Source organism: Cyrtonyx montezumae, unplaced genomic scaffold (genome assembly GCF_038088225.1).
Source record: "Cyrtonyx montezumae isolate F1298 unplaced genomic scaffold, pur_monq_1.0 scaffold_4, whole genome shotgun sequence".
Lineage (NCBI taxonomy): Eukaryota > Metazoa > Chordata > Aves > Galliformes > Odontophoridae > Cyrtonyx > Cyrtonyx montezumae.
The window spans coordinates 14606584-14627188 of NW_027072045.1; the positions used below are offsets into that span (position 1 = coordinate 14606584).

General features: G+C 42.9%; 2 protein-coding genes across 4 annotated transcripts in view; both read right to left on the bottom strand.

Moving 5' to 3' along the window:
* MARCHF8 (membrane associated ring-CH-type finger 8) overlaps nt 1–3187 on the bottom strand; it is a 78742-nt gene extending 75555 nt beyond the window's left edge. The window contains exon 1 of one of the 3 annotated variants that reach the window (XM_065746357.1): nt 2971–3187. The gene's annotated coding sequence lies outside the window, so the exon portion shown is untranslated. The remainder of the gene's footprint in view (nt 1–2970) is intronic. The other 2 variants (XM_065746355.1, XM_065746359.1) reach the window with 2 other exon arrangements.
* The window catches only part of ZFAND4 (zinc finger AN1-type containing 4), a 30149-nt gene continuing 11990 nt past the window's right edge, over nt 2447–20605 (bottom strand). Inside the window, 4 exon segments of the mRNA XM_065746664.1 lie at nt 2447–3488; nt 15678–15758; nt 16757–16871; nt 19688–20486. Of these exon segments, the coding sequence (XP_065602736.1) occupies nt 2447–3488; nt 15678–15758; nt 16757–16871; nt 19688–20486 (2037 nt within the window).

The following is a 20605-nucleotide window of genomic DNA, read 5'->3' on the forward strand; positions in this document are numbered from 1 at the left end:
GCTAGCACTAGATCTTTCAGAGACGAAAGAAGCAGAGAAGGCAGTAACACGTCAGCTTGTTCCCCAGGAAAATTCATCTTCTAACACCTCATGACCTAGACTTGAAATTTCCCCAGACTTCTTGTTTTCCATTCTGTTGAGCTTTCTACAGCTTTGCTAATCACTATTTATATACACAAATGAGGTGGATTAAATTAATTCAGCATATCCTAAAGAGACAAAAATGTCATTTTCCATAGAAGTGACCTCAAACTCAACACGTATTCTTTTTACAAAACATTACCTGGCCATATCTTACACTGAAAAACCTTATGTTGCCTGGACCATGCTACCCAAAGAGACAAATTGGTCTCCCATTTGTTTTAGCCACAAGAGAGGAAGCAGTGGGAGTGAAATCCAGACGAGAGCAATCACTTGGAATTACAGGAACTTCCTCGTGGGTTTGCATACTGGAGAATGAGAGCACCAGGAAACAGCTATCCAGGAACAGTTAACATCTTTGGGTCCTATGAGCCAATCAAATAAAACGCTGGACCAGAGATGACCTATTTTCCTAGGCAGTGTTTCAAAAGAGGATGAGCAGTTCAAGGGTCTCAGAGGCCAGAACAGCCATAATTAAGAAAACAAGACAGCATTTCCACTAGGGGATTTGGCTAGATTGCTGAGTGTCTTACACTCTGCTTCGCTGCTTGCAGAAGTTCTGGATGGCCAAACCTTCCCATGCAAACAGATACTGCAAGTAAAGTTTTGAGGTAGGTTTTCAGAGATTCAGATGCGTCTTTGTAACTTTCTCTGACATCTGATGGAATTTGGCACTTGAACCATTTCCTATGCATTCCTTTAAAACATATGAAAAACTACATTTGAGAATGTATAGTAAGAATCAGACAAAAACAGCAGAAGAGTTTTTCCAAAGGGTGCCATGACAAAAATGCAGCACACTTGAAACAACAGTCTCTGTTTATACATATAAGTTACACTTCTTCCTGCCTCTGTTCCACCTCTCCGCAGCAAAGAGAGGGGAAGCATCTTCCCCATCTTTCCAACTGCATCCAAATTCCCACAGAGTGCTGAGCTCTGCCACAAGCAGACTGAGTCTCCACCAGCCATTTATGAAGCTGGCTATCAGTCAGTAATCTTAGGGTTGACTGCTTTTGAGAGATACAATAGGAAAGACCAAGAGCAGAAGACTCATTTTCCTCATGCTGAAGAACTTGTAATGAGAACCCACTGCTCCTTCCCAGGTCAGTACTACTGGGAGCAGCCATGCTCCCACACTGATCTGCTTCCTCCACTAATAACAGTGCTTAGAACAGCACTGCAAACCAGGCTGGCAGAGAAGAGAGTTCAGCATGCTGCCCAAAGCATGTGCTAACAGCCTCAGCAGATGGACGACTCTCACCACTGGACATGGGAGAGCTGCCTGTCCAAAGGGTTAGACTGCAACAACAGAAATTAAAACCCCTCATCCTGTAGGAAGCAGACAGCATGCTGAATCAGTATTTCCTTATGACATTTCAGACTGGGCTCAACCAGACAGGGGACAGGTGGATTTCTCAGTGCTAGAACGATAACTACCAGCTCTGACACAGGCTTAGACAAGAAAAAGGTTACAGCTTTTATTCCAACCTGACATCCCAAAACAAAAACCTGTTTCTTTTCCACTGGCTTACCTTTATGAGCATACCTGCTGACTAGGGCTAGCAGAAAGCCAAGTCTAAGAAACATCCCACCACCACCATCACCACAAACAATCAACAAATTCTGAACTTTTCAGGTTCCCATCAGATGCAGCCAAAATTATGCAAAGTCCCCAGTGGAAGGACAGTTGCTCAGTCTTCGTTAGTCCCATCAGTCTCAGCAGCTGCAGCACAATGACATCCTGGGGAAGGTCTCACTCTAACAGCACAGTGCCAGGCTTGCTCTGGGCAGCCTGGCACTGACAGCTGGGTCACAGCTCCTGACATCCCACAGCAGGCACACATCCTTCAGCCAGGACTCTTGGTGTTCCCAGCAGTCCCACTCCAGTTGCGAGCACAGCAGAACACAGCATCAAGTAGAAATTCAACAGCATTATCAGGTACCAAAGGAAACAACTTTGGTTTGATGAATAAGCTTTTTTTTTTTTTTTTTCTTTTTTGCAAAGAAAACTTTTCTGTGGCAGATTCAACCCCAGCCTGGCCTGACACTACTCGAACTAAAGACAAACGTTCTCAAAGCGAGCTGCTGTGGCTGCCAGCAGCTCCCCGCCGAGATGTCGCTGCGTGGCTACTGCGGGCTGCCTCTGCTCAGGGGCACGGGCGCACTTTGCCCGTTCCAAAGGCGGTACCGGCCGCGTTCTCACCCCGCTGCCGAAGCTCAGCTACGTACGTTCTGCCCTGAGCTTGGCTCGCACTCCCGGCGCGCTGAAGTTAGCGTTACACTCGAGAACAACCCGAGGAGTACTTTATCTGCTCGCCAGCTCCCGGAGGCACGAAAGAATTCGGGCTATTTCGCCGCCTGTCACGCAGCCGCACGGCTCCGTACGGTCAGGTTCTGACAGCACACCTTGCGTGAAGTTTTCTCGCCCATCGCCTCCATTCCGCTCCGCTACGCGCATGCAAATTCGCGTCCTCCCCCGAAACAAACGCGGCGCAAAACCAGCGCCTGTCCCACACCCGGCCGATCGCTCTCGGTTCCTCCCGACCAACGCTAACAGCTCCAGCGCCGACGCGCAGTGAGCCGAGGTCAGGCTGAGCAGACAAAGCCGGCGGCGGCGGGGAAAGCCTCTTACGGCCGCACCTGGAGCCGCTCCCGGCAGCACCCCGCTCCGAGGGCCGCCGCCTGTTGCTCGCCGCCACCCGCGGGCTGAGAGCGCTCCCGCGGTGCCCGCGGGCGTGAGACGAGCGACTTCCCCCCCCCCCCCCAACCCCGCGCCGGAGCCCGGAGTAAGCGGCGGCTCCCCACGGTCGGGGCGGCGGCCGAGCCTACCTTGGTGCCCCGCGCAGGGCCCGTGCCGGCGGCTCCTCCTCCGGCTGCTGCCGCTTGCCCATGCCCGGGGCCGGCAGGCGGCGAGCCGCGGCTCCGACGGGCCCGGGAGCGGCCGGGCTCCCGCGGGGCTGGGGCGGCCCCGGCTCCCTCGCCCGCTGTTTACGGCGGTTCCGCGGCCGGCAGCGCTGCCCGTCACCGCGCCGCCCCGCCCCGGCCCGCCCCCGCCGCCATGGCCCGGAGCAGGACGGGGAAGCGAGGCCGGACGGGGGTAGACCCGCAGCCCCGGCCCCTGCCCGCAGCGCCGCGGCGCGAGGAGGGCGGAGCGGGGCCGAGGGCAGCGGGGCGGCCGCGGGAGCTGTTCTGTACTTGTGCACGTTTCGTCATTCCTTCCCGAGGGCAGAAACGGGTAACGAACGTCTGCTCGCGTTATATGCTGGGACAGGTGAACGACGGCGGGTGAGGGGAAGTAAAATGAGGGTTTTGCAATGAACTGCCGAGGGAGGGATCTTCTCTGCTGTCTGGGCTTAGTGGAAAGAAGTGTAAGAGCGAGCAAGGCAGCAGCGCTGCTCCGCTCCTATCTGCAGCACGGCGGGAAGCAGCCGCGGGGACACAGCGGACTGCAAATGAGAGCGCCGGACTGAGCGCGAGTTCATTCACTGAATGTGGGCACAGCTTTTCCTCCGTCTGCACTTCTTCACACCAATAATCTACAGGACTCCAGAAAGACAACTTTTACCCGCAGAGCACAGGGAGAAGGTGCACAGAATGAGCTCCGATGCCGAGCACGACCCCCCCGCCCCCTCCAACACAACACGAGTGTGGGGATTATCGGGCCCAGAGGTTGAGGGCTGACGTTGTCACCGTCTCAGCGTTAGGGCCAGCACCTCACGCAGTGGAGGTGTGAGATGCTTCACCTACTGAGCATGCAGTGCATCGTCCTGAGCAGTGCCTGAAGCTCCTGTTCAGTCCTATACAGACAGAAGTAAGGTGGCAGACCTAGCTTACAGTCCTATACAGACAGAAGTAAGGTGGCAGACCTAGCTTACACTGCTTTAGAAGGTAAGAGAACAGGAATGTTTCTTTGTGATGATAACCACGTCCTGTCAGCAGGTAGTGTAGCACAGTCCTGCCTTGTAACGAGACCCATGCTCCACTGTGTTGCTGGCTTACCTTGAGGCTGCTGGGAAGACTTGGAGGAGGCTTTTTGTTTCCCTCAGACGTTCAGTCCTTTTGCTTGAATTATTTTCCAAGGTAGGATTGTGTCTGTGGGTGTAACATGTGTGGGGTACGTGCCCCTTGCCCCATTACAGGGGTCTGTCAGCACAGCCCAATGGAAGCAGAGATTACACTGTGCTACAGCCATACAGAGGGCAGACCTTCACTAACAAAACATGATAACACAACAACCACAAATACACAATAACATATGCTTAGGCCTGAACTGAAAGCAGCCACCACAAGCCCTCAGCACAACACCCTTAATTGCCAACAGAAGCAAAGTGTCTGAATTCCTTTGTAGACAGATCTAAGCCCAACCTTTGTTTTGTGATTACTATGTAGTCCTTATGTTTCCCCTAAGCCTGCCTAGTATTGTAAGCATACTGCTGTTCCAGAGATAAAACTGCAGCAATGACCTGACAGCAGCCCTGCACAGCTGGGACCAACCTCCACGCTGCAAAGCACTACTGGAAACACTTTCCTGTGGGCCTGACAATCATAGAATCATTAAAGTTGGAATAAACCTCTGAGATCATCTAATAAAACCATCAGCCCCTCAACAGCAAGCGCACTAACTACAGTGCCTCATCTCCACGTTTCCTGAATGCCTCCACGGACTGTGCCTCCACCATCTCCCTAGGCAGCCTGTTCCAATATTTGACCACTCTTGGAGAATAGATTTTTCTTAAAATCCATCCTGAACCTCCCCCTGCCACAACCGAGGCCACTCCCTTGCATCCCATCACTGTTATCTGGGAGAAGAGGTCAAACCCCACCTCACCACAACCTCCTTTCAAGGATTTGTAGAGAGCAATAAGGTCTCCCCCTGAGCCTCTCTTCTGCAGACTGAACAATCCCAGTTCCTTCAGCTGCTTCCCATAACACTTGTGCTCCAGACCCTTCACAGCTTCTCTGCCCTTCACTCAACTCACTCCAGGGCCTCGATGCCCTTCTTGTAGTGAGGGGCCCAAAGCTGAACACAGTTCTGGAGGTGTGGCCTCACCAGTCTGCTAGTGAACTGGAAAGTGACAAAGAAATAACCAAACTTAAAACACTGGAAAAGCAAGCTAGCAGAAAGTGCAAACAAACAGCTTTGCAAGTATTTTTCCCCAAATTTACAACTTTTTCTAAAAAATAAGAAAAAAAATAAATTCAAGCTGAACTCTATTATTAAATGGAAAGCTTACATTTTTTTTTCCCTCTAGCCTTGCTAATAGTCTCAAAAAGAGACAAATGTTTTCAAAACAAACACACACAGAAAGAGAATACCTCCAATGTAGCTGCTTGAGTATCACTGGGACTGGTAAAATTGTAGCAGGGCAAGATACCTTGAAATGCATGTCAATGCTTAGCCAGGAGAGCAACAGGTCTGCAGGAGGAGCTGCCCTGATGCCCCACTAACAGGATGCACACTGTGAGCACACACAGATGATGCCTTTATAAAATGCCTGCCGTTAACAGTAAACACAATTTGTTAAAGTCACAACCACAGAATTATCCCTGTGCCCACAAGGCTCCAGTTCCCTCCAGGAGCAGCACAGCTCTGACACCCAGCTCTTAAGAGCGTGCTTTTCAGAGTACTTTTACTCCTTTCAGCAGGAACCCCAAATGCTAAAAAACTACGCACTGTGCACTCTTCTTTGTCTTCAGTTTGGACAACACATACAGTACTTCTTACGTGGAAAAGCATGGCTGATTTTTCCCAGATAATTATAAATGATCTTATTCCTCGATCTTGGCCTGAGCACCTGCACGTTCCCATAGCAACTCCACACGACTTAAGGGATTACTTCAGAATTCCACTGTGGTTTGGGTCTCCAAAGTTATTCGGGTTTTCTGGGGAAAAGCTGTTTCCTGACACAAACTAAAATTATTGCTACCATAAAGAGCTATACAGGTCAGCCATGTTATTACCTTAAAAAACATAATTTTCTTGCCCTGTTCTACACAAAAACATGACATATTGCAGTGACAGCCACCATGGAAGCAGCCCCAGACGTCCTGCAGGGGATTACACAAGCTGATGGGGGACTAATTCCAAACAATCCTTCTGGCCACTTCAGCCCAAAGACCCCTTGCAAATAACAGGCAAGTGTAAGCCCCTCCATGCACTCACACACGCTCATTAATTTCACACTCTAAACCATCTCATCTCCCATCAGGGGCTGTTAATGTTGTGTGCAGAGAAGTGGATCTATTAGTCTGAATAACAACAACACCTGAGGAGTAGGAAGCCTTACACCCAGATAGAACAGTCAGGCTGCTAGGAACACGCATGCACAGGTACTTGCATGTGCAAATAAATAGGACACATACACAGATCACAGAATGGCTTGGGCTGGAAGGGACCCCAAGGATCATCAAGTTCCAAACCCCCTGCCACGAGGGGGCCATCAACCTCCAGATCTGGTATAGACCAGCATGCCTAGGGCCCCATCCAACCTGGTTTTGAACACCTCCAGGGACAAAGCATCTGCAGCCTTTCTGGGCAGCCTGTTCCAGCACCTCACTGCTCTCTCTACAAAGAACTTCTCCCTGACATCCAATCTAAACCAGATGAGACAGAATGTCCCCCCAAGTTTTACTTAACTGACATCTGAAATCACTTAAAAACTGCTACCAATGTGTTTTACACAGCAGACTTTTAGTCTGTTCCACAGAAGAGGGTACTTTTTTTTGCTGTTCTCTCCCTCAGAACATCAAGAAAAGGAGATGCACCTTTCTTGCCAATTTTAAATGAAAATTCTTTGCTAACATCATTTCAAGAGCAAAGAAAAGAATTTTCCTGACTCCTTCAGGAACAGGAAAGGAAGAGCTACTGCTCCCTTTCTTCGCCTGCCCAGAATATCAGTGAACCAGGAGTTCATACGTGCAATAACTCAAAGATGTTCACTGTCTGAAACCTGTTCTGCTCCAGTAAAGGGCAACAGCTTAGAAATGAAAGAATTTAGATGATGTCTGAGAATCGCAGGGCAGGCCTCTGAATGATACCACACACTGAGCAAGCACCATAGCACTAAAGCACTGACCCTCTGTGAGAAAAGAGTGGAAGTCAGGAGGTGAGGCTACTAAAGAAACACACACAGGCAACATACCCAAAGAGCTGCAGTCACAGCTAAGCGAGCCATTTTTCTTTCATATGTTATTGTCTGTATGATCTGCAAGCAGTGACCCAGCAGAATGCACTGAAGTCTGTATACAGCAGAAGTGCCATGCAGCTTCAGCCAGTGAAGCACTGGATTTCAAGGCTCACATCACCTCTCAATGAAAACACCTCCAGAGCTCCAAGGAGGCGATTTGCAGATGTGTACAAGTGCATTCCTAAGTGCCTGAAGCTTACCAGACTGTCTCCTGTCTCAGATGCAGGATGTAAATTAGAAGTGCAGTAATGTGCTTTAGTAAAACCTGGCCTTGGAAAATCGCTAAGATGAGATCGTTTGAAATCCATCTCTGAGACTGAGTGGCAACAAAATCTCACTAGGAAAGCAACCAGAAGAAAAGGCATTCCTGTCTGCAAACTAGATCGTAACCTTACTCTCAGGAGAGCTGAAGGCCCTTGTACGTTGTGCATGCAGCAGACAATGGCTGCAGCCACCTGACACACAGCAGGCTTAGGCTGGCACAAACACATGACAGGCACACAGCTATTCACCCCAGGAGACTTCAGCAAGTCCTTAGAGCCATGTGAGGGTGCCCTTATAGACTGACAAGATTTGATGCAGCTCTGAATCTGTCTCAGAGCAGATAAGCTGCTGTGGCCATAAAGCCTAACCTGAGCCTCATAAATGCTATCCCTCTGTAGGAGTGTTTACAGAGATTTTGTTATTAGTAAGCCTCAAAAAACTAAGGAAGAAGCTGGCAAATGCAACAGACTGACCTTATGGCAATTTCTCTAGACAAAATTGGTTGTCTAGGCATGGGTGAACCAGCTCTAGAGCAATCCAATCCATACTGTTGTGGCATCACACTTGAATAAGGTTTCTTACACTACAAGCCACCTGGCATCCAGAAAAAAAGAAAGAAGAAATCTGCAACTTAGTCCCTTTTTCATACTCCAGTAAAAGTAATGCTTTCACAGGCAGGATATGCACCACTTAAGAAAAAAAAGTGAAGCTCAGTGAGATCTGGTGCACCTCCAAAGACCAGGTGGTACTGCAGCTAGGACAACAGCTCATCACCTTTGTTTACTTTGCAAAAAACAAAATTAGTTCAATTCTCTACTTATAAGAAATTGGAAAATGGAAAAAGGACTTGACTGGCCTGCTGCACCTCCAGGTTTGTTAGTCAGACTACTGAAGAGTGTAGAAAGTTATGTCAGCTCACACCTCCCAGCCCTGAAGACACAGTGGAAAGACACTTGTCCTTGCTGAGCCTCCCTCTTCACAGTTGTTTTCAGATTCAGCTCTCCCACTGCCATAAAGATCACGTGCATCCAGCACATGCACATGGTGAAGGAATAAAAATAGGCAGCCTGTTTCTGTGCAACAAAATCCAGACATCATCTTCCTCATAAACACAGTTACTTTGCTGATCTCAGCTAGATGTTCCTCTTACAGAACTTTCCTACATTTTCTCCTAATACTGCTGTGCTATTTATGTCCTGTTCTATCCAGAAAGAATAGATTAATACTGAGCATTTCTATAGGGCCTTCCCTCAAAGAATCATGGGTAAGTTTCCTGTTTTACCAGATATTATTTGAATAATGTTTTTTCAAGTTTCCATTGTACCAGTATCTAGTAGGTGACAGTCACTACCACAAGCAACTTAAAGCTTCATATACAAGACAAGAAAATGGGCACTGGGAAACTGAAGTAGACGGAAGGATTTCTGAAAGCATGTTGCAAAATCAGAGAGGATTCAGAGAACGGTGAGTAGAATAAAGGCTCTGGAAAAACAAACAAAGATAAATGGTACCATAAAAAAAAAAAAGAGCAAAAGGAGATGTGATTCAAACAGAACAAATGGATTTAGGAGACAATGCTTTCCCATTCTCAGTAGCTCAAAGTAATTTCAATTAAAAAAAAAGGTAGGAAATTCAAAACTGCAGTGAAAGAAAATGCTTTTCACACTACACATAATTAGTATTGAGATTATGAATCTAATAAGATTCAAAAATAGTTTTAGACTTTTATAGGTTTCCAAATTAATATCATACTATACACATAGAAAACTCTATACAACTCAGACCAGTCACTAGCACAGGAGATAAGATCCAGCACTGAAAACATGCTTTGCACATTTGGTAACTGAAGAGTTCTTGAACCTTCTTCTGAAATGTGTATTACCTTCTATTCCTTGAGACAAACACCAGGCCGGAGTGATGTCAAGCTGACTCAGACTATTTTGATGGGTCTTCTGTTTCCACTGAAGCAAACTACTTAAGAGGATTCGTAAAACCAAGCTCTCAATCTCAAGACCATGTTTAAAATCAAAGATATTTAATTATACATCTCTGTATAGTAGCTATGCACTGGCCAGCACAAGAGGAGTTTATGGAAACCATTACTATAGCCCAAATATGGCCCTTTATGGGCAACAGTTTCAGCACTCAGCATTAAGCATAAATTTAGCTTCATTAAAATAAATAACAAAAAAAAAAAAAAAAAAAGAAAAAGAAAAACCCATAGCATTTAAAATATCTTTGACTCAAACTAAATGAGAAGACTCTCCCCACATAAAGTTTAAGGAGATTAAAAAAAAAAAGAAAGCTTTTGCTATTTTTCAATCACATTTAAAGAAACAGAGGAAAAAGAAGAGGCTGTTTTGAAATCCTTGATTTTTCCTCTTAAGAATACCCCAGCGTTTTTATTTTCAAGTCATTAACACTCTTAATCACATACCATGCAAATCATACTCTTTTAGTAATTATGTATTGTTTTGAAATACTGATGCCAGGTAGAACACCTAATTTCATTACCAATTCACCATCTTAGTTGTGATTAGAATTCATAATCCTTACGTAGAGATGCACAGTCATCAGTCCTACGAAGACTGGCTTAAAAAGAACTGAAAAAAAACAGGAAGTGTGATTTAGGAAAAAAATCCTGTTGTCAAAGACCTGTATAACTTCTTGATTGCAAGGCCAGAAACAACACGTAGCAAGGGGTGGTCAGAGTTTGCCTGAGCAGTTCCTGGTGTACGCTCCTCATATACCACTGAATTTATTCTTTCCTGTTCACATCCCGTATCCAACAGCAATATTTATCTCCTTACAGAATGAAATTATGGGGATAGGTAATACTTCTAATTGTGTACATAGCACCCAGCATAACTCAGTTAGCAAACACTGCCAAAATTTACACTTGTAGGGTTAGTGGGGAGAAACAGAGGAGGATTCTCTACTCAGCAATGCATTAAGTTCACGTAATAGTTTTCATCAGTAAAGAAAAGAGCATTCAAGCATATACTGGTGGCATTGTTTCAGTCATTTCAGAGCATTTTTGAAACACTTTGGAAATAGGCCAAGGCAAGGTACCCTCCCTCAGATCTGCTGAGAGAGGGCTGAATGAAGATCCTAAAGAATCTGTGCTTTCTTACAGATAGTTTTCTTCCTGAAATTCATGAGATAAAACCAACTTTTCCCATTCTTAAGCGTCTCCAGTGCCCCCTGGTGTCTCCCTTCTGCAGCTTCATGCAGACCACCAGCATCACGTTCACAGCCAGGAAGGCCTTGCTTAAGAGGGAGGTTATACTGCAGACTAGCGGACTGAACTTGTAGACACTGTTCGATTGCATGCTAATAACTGTTTCTGAAAAAGGCCAAATTACTGCTTCATTCCTAAAAGACACTGAAGAATAAAGAAAACAGATGTCTCATTTCCAGCCCAGATTACCCCAAATTAGCAGAGTTCCGACAGATTAATCTGAACTGCACTAATAACAATATAGAGTAACCTGGGAAATAGCTGTTAGCTCTCTTCTGCACAGTTCTGCAGATATGCTATTAAATAGTTGCTATTGCAAGCTTTTTCTTTTCTACAGAACTGTTCAATGGGAAAGGTAAACAATTACCTAAGCCAAAATATTTTCTATGATATATATGTACACAAAAGCCATAAAAACATAAGAGGAATAAAATGACATGCTTGCACTAACTGATAAAAAAACCAAACATACTGGCTTATTTACAGACTGGCTCCAATTTAAAAGATTAGGACCACCAAGACTGAAATGCAGAAGAGCTGACAACACAACATCTCAAAGTGACCAAAAGTAGGGTGGAAGCACAAGGCAAGCATCCACCCATACTGTACACAGGGCTGGGAGGACAAAGACCACCTTGCTGATCAAGGAATTTCAGTTTCACCAATGAGGAAATAACATCCCACAGTAGAAACACAACATTCTATCTTTCAGAGCGATTCTCTTTGGCAAAATGCATATAAAAACATTTCTGACTAACTGTAGAGTTTTGCATGAAAAACCTTTCATTTCTGTATTTTCTCAGTGTGGGTATGGAAAAGGAGATTCAAAACTAATACCACAAAAAGAGATATCCCTTTACTTATGTTACACTTGTAACATTCAGTGGTTTTCAAGTAACATTAAGAAAACAAAATATAACAAAAGAACTAAAAAGAGCTGAAGAGGAGACTGGGGAAAACTCAGCAGAGAAAATGAAGAACTGTAGTTCTCTAAATGAAGAGCTGCGCATTACTGCCTACAAAATCCCGATGGCTCCAATCACAGCTGCTGCATAGGGAACAGACTAAGTTCATCTTTCTACTGAGAACACCTTCTGATTTTAATAGACAGTAATCTTAACCAGGACAATAATCACAGGAAAGATAACTTTCTTCCATTTTTCTCCCCTCACACTCCCTTATCCACTGCAAACATTGCATACGTTGTAGTTTGGGGGCCAAGCTCAAGAACTACTTTGCATGAGCAGTGAATGCTCACACACCTGTCCCATAGCTGCATGTGGCTTTCTTAGTTACAAGAATGTTCTCACATGAGTTACTGTGGCTCAGTACTAACTAGAGAAAATATAAAATGCATTTCAAGGTGAATCTGAGTTGCATAAAATAAGAAAAGTCTTCTTCAACATAAAGGCAACAAGAAAAAGCAAATCCCTGCAGGTACAAGCAACTCCAAGCCCACAGCTCACTCCCAGGAAATGGTGCCTCACTACAAACATTGGACGCACTTGAAAAGAGACCAAATACATCATGCGTAAGAAAGCTAGAAAGACTTCATTTGTCAAATATAAAACATTAGTAATTCCAACCTTGTCTGTGACAAGATTGTTAGCAGAGGCACCAATGTGATTACATCCCAAGAGAATGTCAGCTGAATAGAGATAGGAATTCCAAGTAGACAGATTTCTATCACCATGGGAGATTTCAGGAAATAAAAAAAAAAGAAACCTTTCATTCAAGATCCAGAAATACTTCTGATAGCTCTGGGGAACTTACCAATTTGACACGAGAATCCTGGAGGTGGTTCAACAAGAGCCCAATCTGGTTATGTCTCATAGGTTCTCCAGTTAAGAAGAAAAAAAATGAAAGGAAGGTAGAGAAACACGGAGTCACTGTTGAACTTCAGCTGTGTAAAAGCTGTATGATACACTAATTACACAAACAAACAAGCGAAAGCTAAATGGTTGTCTACAGCACTGCAGAATACTGAGTGATATTCAGAAAAACCAAACCATTTAGGTAAGTTTACACAGTAAACAGTAATTAATCCATAGCACAGGCTAATGCAGGATTCAGTAAAACCTGGCAAATAAAACAGTGTAAATTACAGACCTAGCTGCTGTACTACTGGTTGAAAAGAAGAGTGCCTATAATACAGTATTGGAGACCAGAACAAAACCAGAAGATTTCAGCACAAAAAAGCCCCGTATCATATATATATATATACACAATATATATGTATAATAAAAATTATGTGAAATTATATAAAATAGAGCATCATAGTAATCTGTAAGTAAGGTTGTGCACCATAGGAGGTAATTAGCATATGCAGAAAGGGAGAGTCACAACCAAGACTTGACTCAGTTGGGAACTCTCAGTAAAACTCAGTATGGTCACTCTAGTGCACTACAAAAAGAAAAAATCCTGACATCTACACTTGAGCAATAACAGATTAAGTGATGATAGCTTACATTACTTTAATTCCACTCCCAATCAGAGATCTACAAAGGAACAACATACATCTATACCTGTCTTGAAGGCGCTGAATCACAACTGCTGGGAAATCACTACTACACACACCCAGTTTCTTTGCCTTTTCCTTCAGCATCAACCACTGCCCTGTGTTGGAGAGAACAAAAACTACACGCAGTCCTTCTTATCCACTGCAGCTTTTTCTAAGAAGAGGTCCAGAGATCACATATGGAACAAACACCTTACCCCATATGACTGCCCAGAAGAATGAATTTGAAAACAGTATTCCAAGGACATCGCTCTCCAAAAATTCCAAAGGAAGAAACTGCCAGGGGACCACGTGGAAAGGATTCTTGCCAAGGGTAACAATTCTTCAAATTACTTCTGTTTCACTGATCTTCTTTCTTTTATCGGCCCAAATCGTACCTGCTGTGCTCATCAGATGCTACTGTTTGCAACGCAGCATAGATCATTTTAACACCAAAACCAAGCAAGTAACTAAGGAATCTAGCCAGAAAGGGGTGACATCTAAATGTGCAGATGCAATGTGGGGATTCATAATGGAGTACCCTGGGCAACATAAGCTTGTAAGGATTCCAGACGCATTAAAGGAATGAAAGAGAAAGGCTTTCAGCAGGTAAGGCTCCAAGTATTGCTTCACGATGTAGCTACACGCTCATTAAAGGGTGCCTCATGCAAGTAAATACTGAATTGCCCTTTGTACGGTACCAACAGGAGGCGATAAAGGCTCCAGGTTAAAATGTCATTTGTTGAATATCCATTCTGCCTTTGCTTACCACATCCAGGAGGTTTATTTAAAGGACACTGCTGGTCACATTTCTAATGAAGTGTTTGGGAATTCTTACATCAACTTCAGTGGCAACAGAGATGAGCCAGTGCTTCTGAAAAGGCAAAAATATCTCCTCCTCCGCACTCCCAAAGCCCAGCTCTTAGTTTAGGATCATACTTTGTGTACTTTGAACATACTTCTGAATAGAAGCCAGAATAAAATTTAATATTTATTCAAATTTTGTCCAGTAACACAAACCAAGCTGTGAAGTCTTAAAAATATCTAGGATTACAAAAAAAACAAAAGGTAAAATAAGTTGTTCCTTATATTTAACATGATCAAGGGGGATTTTCTATTTAAAAAACAAATTGGTAATACAAACAGTATTATTTTAAGAAAAATGTGATTAATACGGTATGTTATTTTCGGAAAGGATATACAGTGTATGAATACCAATCTGGATGAAATGGGGGGCAGAGTACACTACTGCCTTGCTCGAAACAGGCAGTCTGAGAAATGGGAAGAAAGGAAGATCTTTCCAGTGAAATAACTTAGATACCACACAATGGACGAAAAATGCAAAAGTACAGAAGACGTTACACGATACCCTCATTACAACATCCCCTCAAGTCTGGTTATACAGTTAATTGTAGGTTCATAGCTTCATTGGGTTGGAAAGGACCTACAAGATCATCTAGTCCAACCATCCTCCTATCACTATCCCTACCCAATTACTCAATCAAATCCCTTAGCACCTCATCTAAACGCTTCTTGAACAGCGCTAGGGATGGTGCCTCAACCACCTCCCTAGGCAGGCCATTCCAGTGCCTGACCACTCTTTCAGAAAAAGAAAGGTCTAATCTAAATCTTCCCCGGCGCAACTTGTGGCCATTCCCTCTCGTCCTGTCATTATTTATCAGGGAGAAGAGGCCCACCCCCTCCTCACCACAACCCCCCTTCAGGAAGTGGTAGAGTGCAATAAGGTCTCCTCTGAGCCTCCTCTTCTCCAGACTAAACAATCCCAGCTCCCTCAGCCGCTCCTCATAAGACTTGTGCTCCAGACCCCTCACCAGTTTTGTTGCCCTTCTCTGAACATGCTCCAGGGCCTCAATGTCCTTCTTGTAGTGAGGGGCCCTAAATTAAGTTAATTTAGTTAATTAAGTTAATTACTAACTTAATTACTAAATTAACTACTAACTTAATTACTAAATTAAGTTAGTAAAGTGCATCTTTAAAAGACTTGTCTAGTGAAATACCATTTCCAAATACAAAAAACAACACAAGACAGGCAGTAACAATTAAATCATAGTGTAAGTTTTTATAAACTAACTTTCCATTCCCCAAAGAAGAAAAGTTGTAACTGCATGTAGTGTTCACTGTATTCTTCACTAGGATGCATCCTTGTGCGCTTTTGATACTCGGCAAATCCTCAGATACGGAGCATGGCAAAATTATGCAGTTTAAGCAAGTGCTTCTCTCAATGAAAGACAACTCTTCAGTGGCAGAATGGCCACATGCAGCACAACCACATTAGATTTTGGGAATCTTCGGTGCACTAATGACAGGATTGGTCTCCTGCAAATACCTTCTCCCTGCATTCTTTTAGTTGTAGGTACAGCTGTGAGTCTCTGCATCGCGGTGAGTTGCACAGAAGTTGTTTCCACATCTGAAGAATCAAGAATATTAGAAGTTACAAGCTTTTAGAAGCTTTTAACTCTGACATGCTGGGAGCCCTGTGGCTTAATCATGTCTTGTTTACTTGATACGATTGCTTAGATTCTAGCCATCTTTTTCTGAGCTTCATTTTTAACCTTAAGCAAGCTGCTTAGTCACTTTTAGAAGAGGTTCCATCTTGACTCAGTAGAAAATTGTACAGCAGCCCAAAGATGTTTCAAAAAACCAAAGAAGAGTCATTAAGAATGTAGTTTCTCACTGTGAAACTTCCCATCAGAGTTCCCCAGTGGCAGAAGTTCTGTTCATTTTGCAGCTGACTGGCATGAACCCCAATCAGCTTCCAATACAGCCCTTAGTGCAGCAGCTTCTAGCCTTTGCTTGTTCATAGCAAATGATATCAAGAATATCTTAAGGAAAACACAACTGTACACAACCAAGACCAAGACAGAAATGTTTCTCTCTCTTTTGCCATCTATAAGCCATAACTTGTGGGACCAGCACTCTAGCATTCAGCTTTTGAGATACTCTAGATGTTCCAAAGTGACTGAAGTTTTAAAATTCTTACACACGTAAGGATTAAAATGCTGTCAAAGAGAAATTCTTAAGAAGCAATCAAACAACGTAGATGTGTTATAATAGGGCCAGATCTGAGGGAGATTTTCTTAAATCATAACAAAAACTTTTTTTTTTTTTGCTTAAGTTGGTCATAGTATAATTATTATTAATACAATTATCAGAATTTAAGTCCGTAGTAAGTTCTCCCTGTGTCAGTCTTTTCTATTACAAGATACCTTGCATTTCTTTATTTTCCTAGCAGGATGTGTTCTCCCTCCACAGCAGAGCAGATACAGTATTTCTAAACTTTATTTCTTGGAGTTCTTTAGACCTGTTTTTTGATGTGCTAGGTTTTAGTGAACATCACGCAGCACAGAAAACCTTTTGGTTATCCCAGCTATTTACCTTAAACAGCTAGTTATACACCAAGCCTACCTGCACTTATAGCTGGTTGCCAATCCAGTTTTCTTGCCACAAAGAAAACAATGTTTTGCAATTTTCCTTTTTGCTTGAATTGAGCCATTCAAAGGTGGAAGATGGGTTGCTTCACCTGCTTTCAGATGTAGAGAGACAGTGAAGAATTTTATTTATTCCTGACCACAAACAAGTTAAAGTTATCTTCCAATAATTCCAATTTATTTTGCATTTCTTAGGTTACATCAAATGGGAACACCAAGCCCAAACAGAAAATAAAATCACAAAAGCCAAAAGTGAGAAAGACATCTCAAGTTTATGAACACCTTTGGAAGAGGCAGGACAACGCATGATTTTGATGCATTATTATTAATTTGCATCTGCTAAAAATTCATATAAGTAAGCAGTTACAGAAGAAATAAAACATGTACTAATGTTATTCCCAAATGCAAAATGAAAATACATAGTGCAACTTGGAAAGCACTACACACCACAGCTTTCTGAAGAACTGACTGAACATTCAAGTACACTGCACATGCAGTAGCTAATAACTCAAGTTTACCAAATAAATATAGCAACATTTTAAAATCTTGCTGGCACACAAAGACTGCAGTAGAAGTGCATGATTAACTATATAGATTCATAAGACACTCTGTGGATGTTCCTTAGACTTAAGAACTTAAACTCATTTTACTCTTTTTGTCCTGTGATTCTTGGCTGTTGCTTCATAACTGGAAAGCACATAAAAGAAAGTAATCTCTTATCCTTCTGCAGAAGTAAGCTTTTACTTAGGGATGCTTACCATATGCTAGGATATAGAGAACACATTCTCTCAAACACATTTCAGTGCTTGTATCACTCCATTATTGCGGAGCTCCCCTGAAAAAAATGACCTAATGAGCTGAGAAGTGGTTTTTCTGAAGTGCACTGATAATCACAACAGTTATTTCTCAGCTGAGACACTGTGGCTACATGCAATAGTTAACACCTGATCATCACTACACATTGCAGTCCTATCTATCCATCAGTGCCATCATTCTACCATCATCTAAGAACAGAAACTTCTAACCAATGTTTGGCAATGCCACCCATCTTATTATCCAAAAGCATACTATACCAGAAGCACCAGTTAGTGAAGTTTGGGAAAGAGAGCTTGAAAACATTCCTCACTGTGTACCACACATAAACACAAAAACACACACGAGCCACTATAGCAGCTGTTGTAAGACGAATTCACTAGACATAAAACCGAGGTCTTAAGTTAAGAATAGGAATCTGTCCTTCAGTCAGTTATAGAAGTGATCAACACCTTTCTCCCAGGAGGATGCATAACATGACAACTACTGCGTCTTTATCATGTCTGAAACATTTGAAAAACATTTTTGCTTGACAAAACAAACCAAAGAAGTCCATTCATCACAGCTGCACCCAAAATGGAGTAGATGATAGAAAGTTGAAAATCTCCATCACGCAGACTTGTCTCTTTTGGCAAGGAGTAGTTACAGACAAACATTTATTAATGTTCACTGCCAATTCAAAGCTGCACTCCAGTTGTGACAGGAAGGCACAAGCCACTCATTTAGCAGCTTTTGCCCTTACATGGTTGCATAACTTTTTTTTTCCTGAAGTTATCTTCTAGCTCATTCTCTGTACTGGAACTTAATGTCCTAGAACTTAATGTCCTAGATGCCTCTCTCTCAAAGATCATAAAGAGAAAAGAGAAAGAAGAGAAAGTCTGCAAACTGCAACTCAAAGATACGAAGAAAAGTTGATTGTGCTGAGAGTTGTTACTAAATACGTTAGCTCACCACCTTCAGTAAAAACTACAGTAAGTCAGACCTCTTAGAACTGCTATGGTTTTCAGGTATTTTCTTTGTCCTTCTGGTTCAGCTCTGGAAATAACCAGACCAGCACACCTTTCATGACCTCAAAACAATGTTCTCATTGACTAGGACAATTTTCCTACCACTAAAACAAAGTCTGCAAGACCTAAAGCCAACACTAATCTGTCAATACCATAAAATGAGCCTAAAAAAAAAAGGTTTTCAGAAGATAGGGAAGCAAACCGCTGTGATTAGCAATTTAATATAGGCACAGTGAGGAAGGAATAAAAATGAAAAAAATCAAGATTTAGCAAATATGTTAGCTTTTTTTAAATGAGCATTTGAACACAATCCAGACAATTATTCTCCTGGCCAGGTATTATTTCACAGAAGAGGCAGGAGATACATCCCATGAATTGTTTTACAGTTAGGCTCACAATCATTCTGCTCTTTTCCTAGCACATAGCTTGGGTGCTTCAGGCTAGAGACCAACTCACATGGACTAAGAGCCTTTTTGAAGTGTTCCTCTAGACAAATAAGTATCTCTCAAGAGAATAACACCAGATATTCAAATTCAGGTTAACAACACCCACTTTCAGTAGATGTTAAGCATTAAGTATGCTACAGTTACCTAGACTACAGTAGACAGATCAATGCTTGTCACAAAAACTAGAGGAAATCAGCATGGTATTAATGGTCTCCAGCATCCCTGCCTTCCTTGCTTTCCTTTTGCCAAATCCTTCTGGCTCAGGCTGCAGTCCTAAAGACAACACTATCAATCAAAATAGTCCCTCCAATTCTAGTACACCCAAAAGCATTCACAGGTCTTGTCTTTTGGAAACCTCGGAGGAGAAAGTCATATTTATATCTAAAGATAATATGCAGGACTCATTAAGTACTAATAAAACTAGGAAAGAGTCACAGTTTTATCTACCCAAGATCAGGATGACATTTATGTATTAAAGAATTGCTTAAAATATTAAAGGTTACAATACACTACAGAGTGTAACAGCAAGAACTTTAAAAGATGCATACTTCACAAAGATAAAACTTTCATCTTCCAAACACATGATAAATCAGGAACGATTAAAGAGTCATCTTTAATTATTATTTAAGTCACATTACTTACCTACTCTCGAGTTACTAGACTCAAAGCACTTGGATTGTGTTTGTCGTTTCAGGGAACTATGATGTGCCACTTGTGATGAATACCAAAGAGGTAACAAAAGCATACTTTTCTGAGGACTCAAACGAGTACTGAGAAGACCAGTTCCCGTTGCTGCAGTGTTCAGTACTTTACCTATAGGTTTCTTGTGCTGTTCTATAACCTCAGACTCCTCATCTCCATCTGAGAGTTCAAGTTCTGGGTTCACCTTTCCTGTGTCATATATCTCACTACACTGTTCAGGGGAATTTGCTTCTGTAAACAAAGCAAAAGTATCCGTTTCAGATAGAAGTTTTTCTTCTGCTCCATACAGTTCTACATTTGTTAGATTTGGATACAAACCAGAATCCTCCTTAGTTGTTGAAGTCACATTTTCAGACACTTGTTCCAAATTTGCAAGCAGAGATGAAACAGGAGTCAAAATACTATTTGTACGTATTTTTGCATGTTTTAGTTCAACTTGAGGTATTTTCGGTGGTAACCTGATTCTACTAACTGACTGAGACCAAAAATTGCTCTCCCAGGTGTCACCTTCCTTAAGAAAGTCATTAGCTGTGGACGGCATTGTTCTACCAGCAGTGGCCAAAGAAGGGAATGCTGTAAGTGAGTTCTGGAAAGGACACGAATTCCCAGAAGGAGGTAGGCAGGACTGTCCAATATGAGGGAGCACTCTTAAAAACCGCTGACGAGCAGCAGCTGCTGAGCCACTGGATGGTCGAGGAGCTGTTGGTGGATGAGGTTTCACCTTGACAGTTTTTTTAGTCTATTAAAAGAAAAACAAATAGGAAAAACTGATCAAGAACAGTTAGTACTTGAATTATGGAGGCAATAAGAGACCTGGCAGAGATCATATTCTGAGGAATTCTGACAGCATAAGGCCAG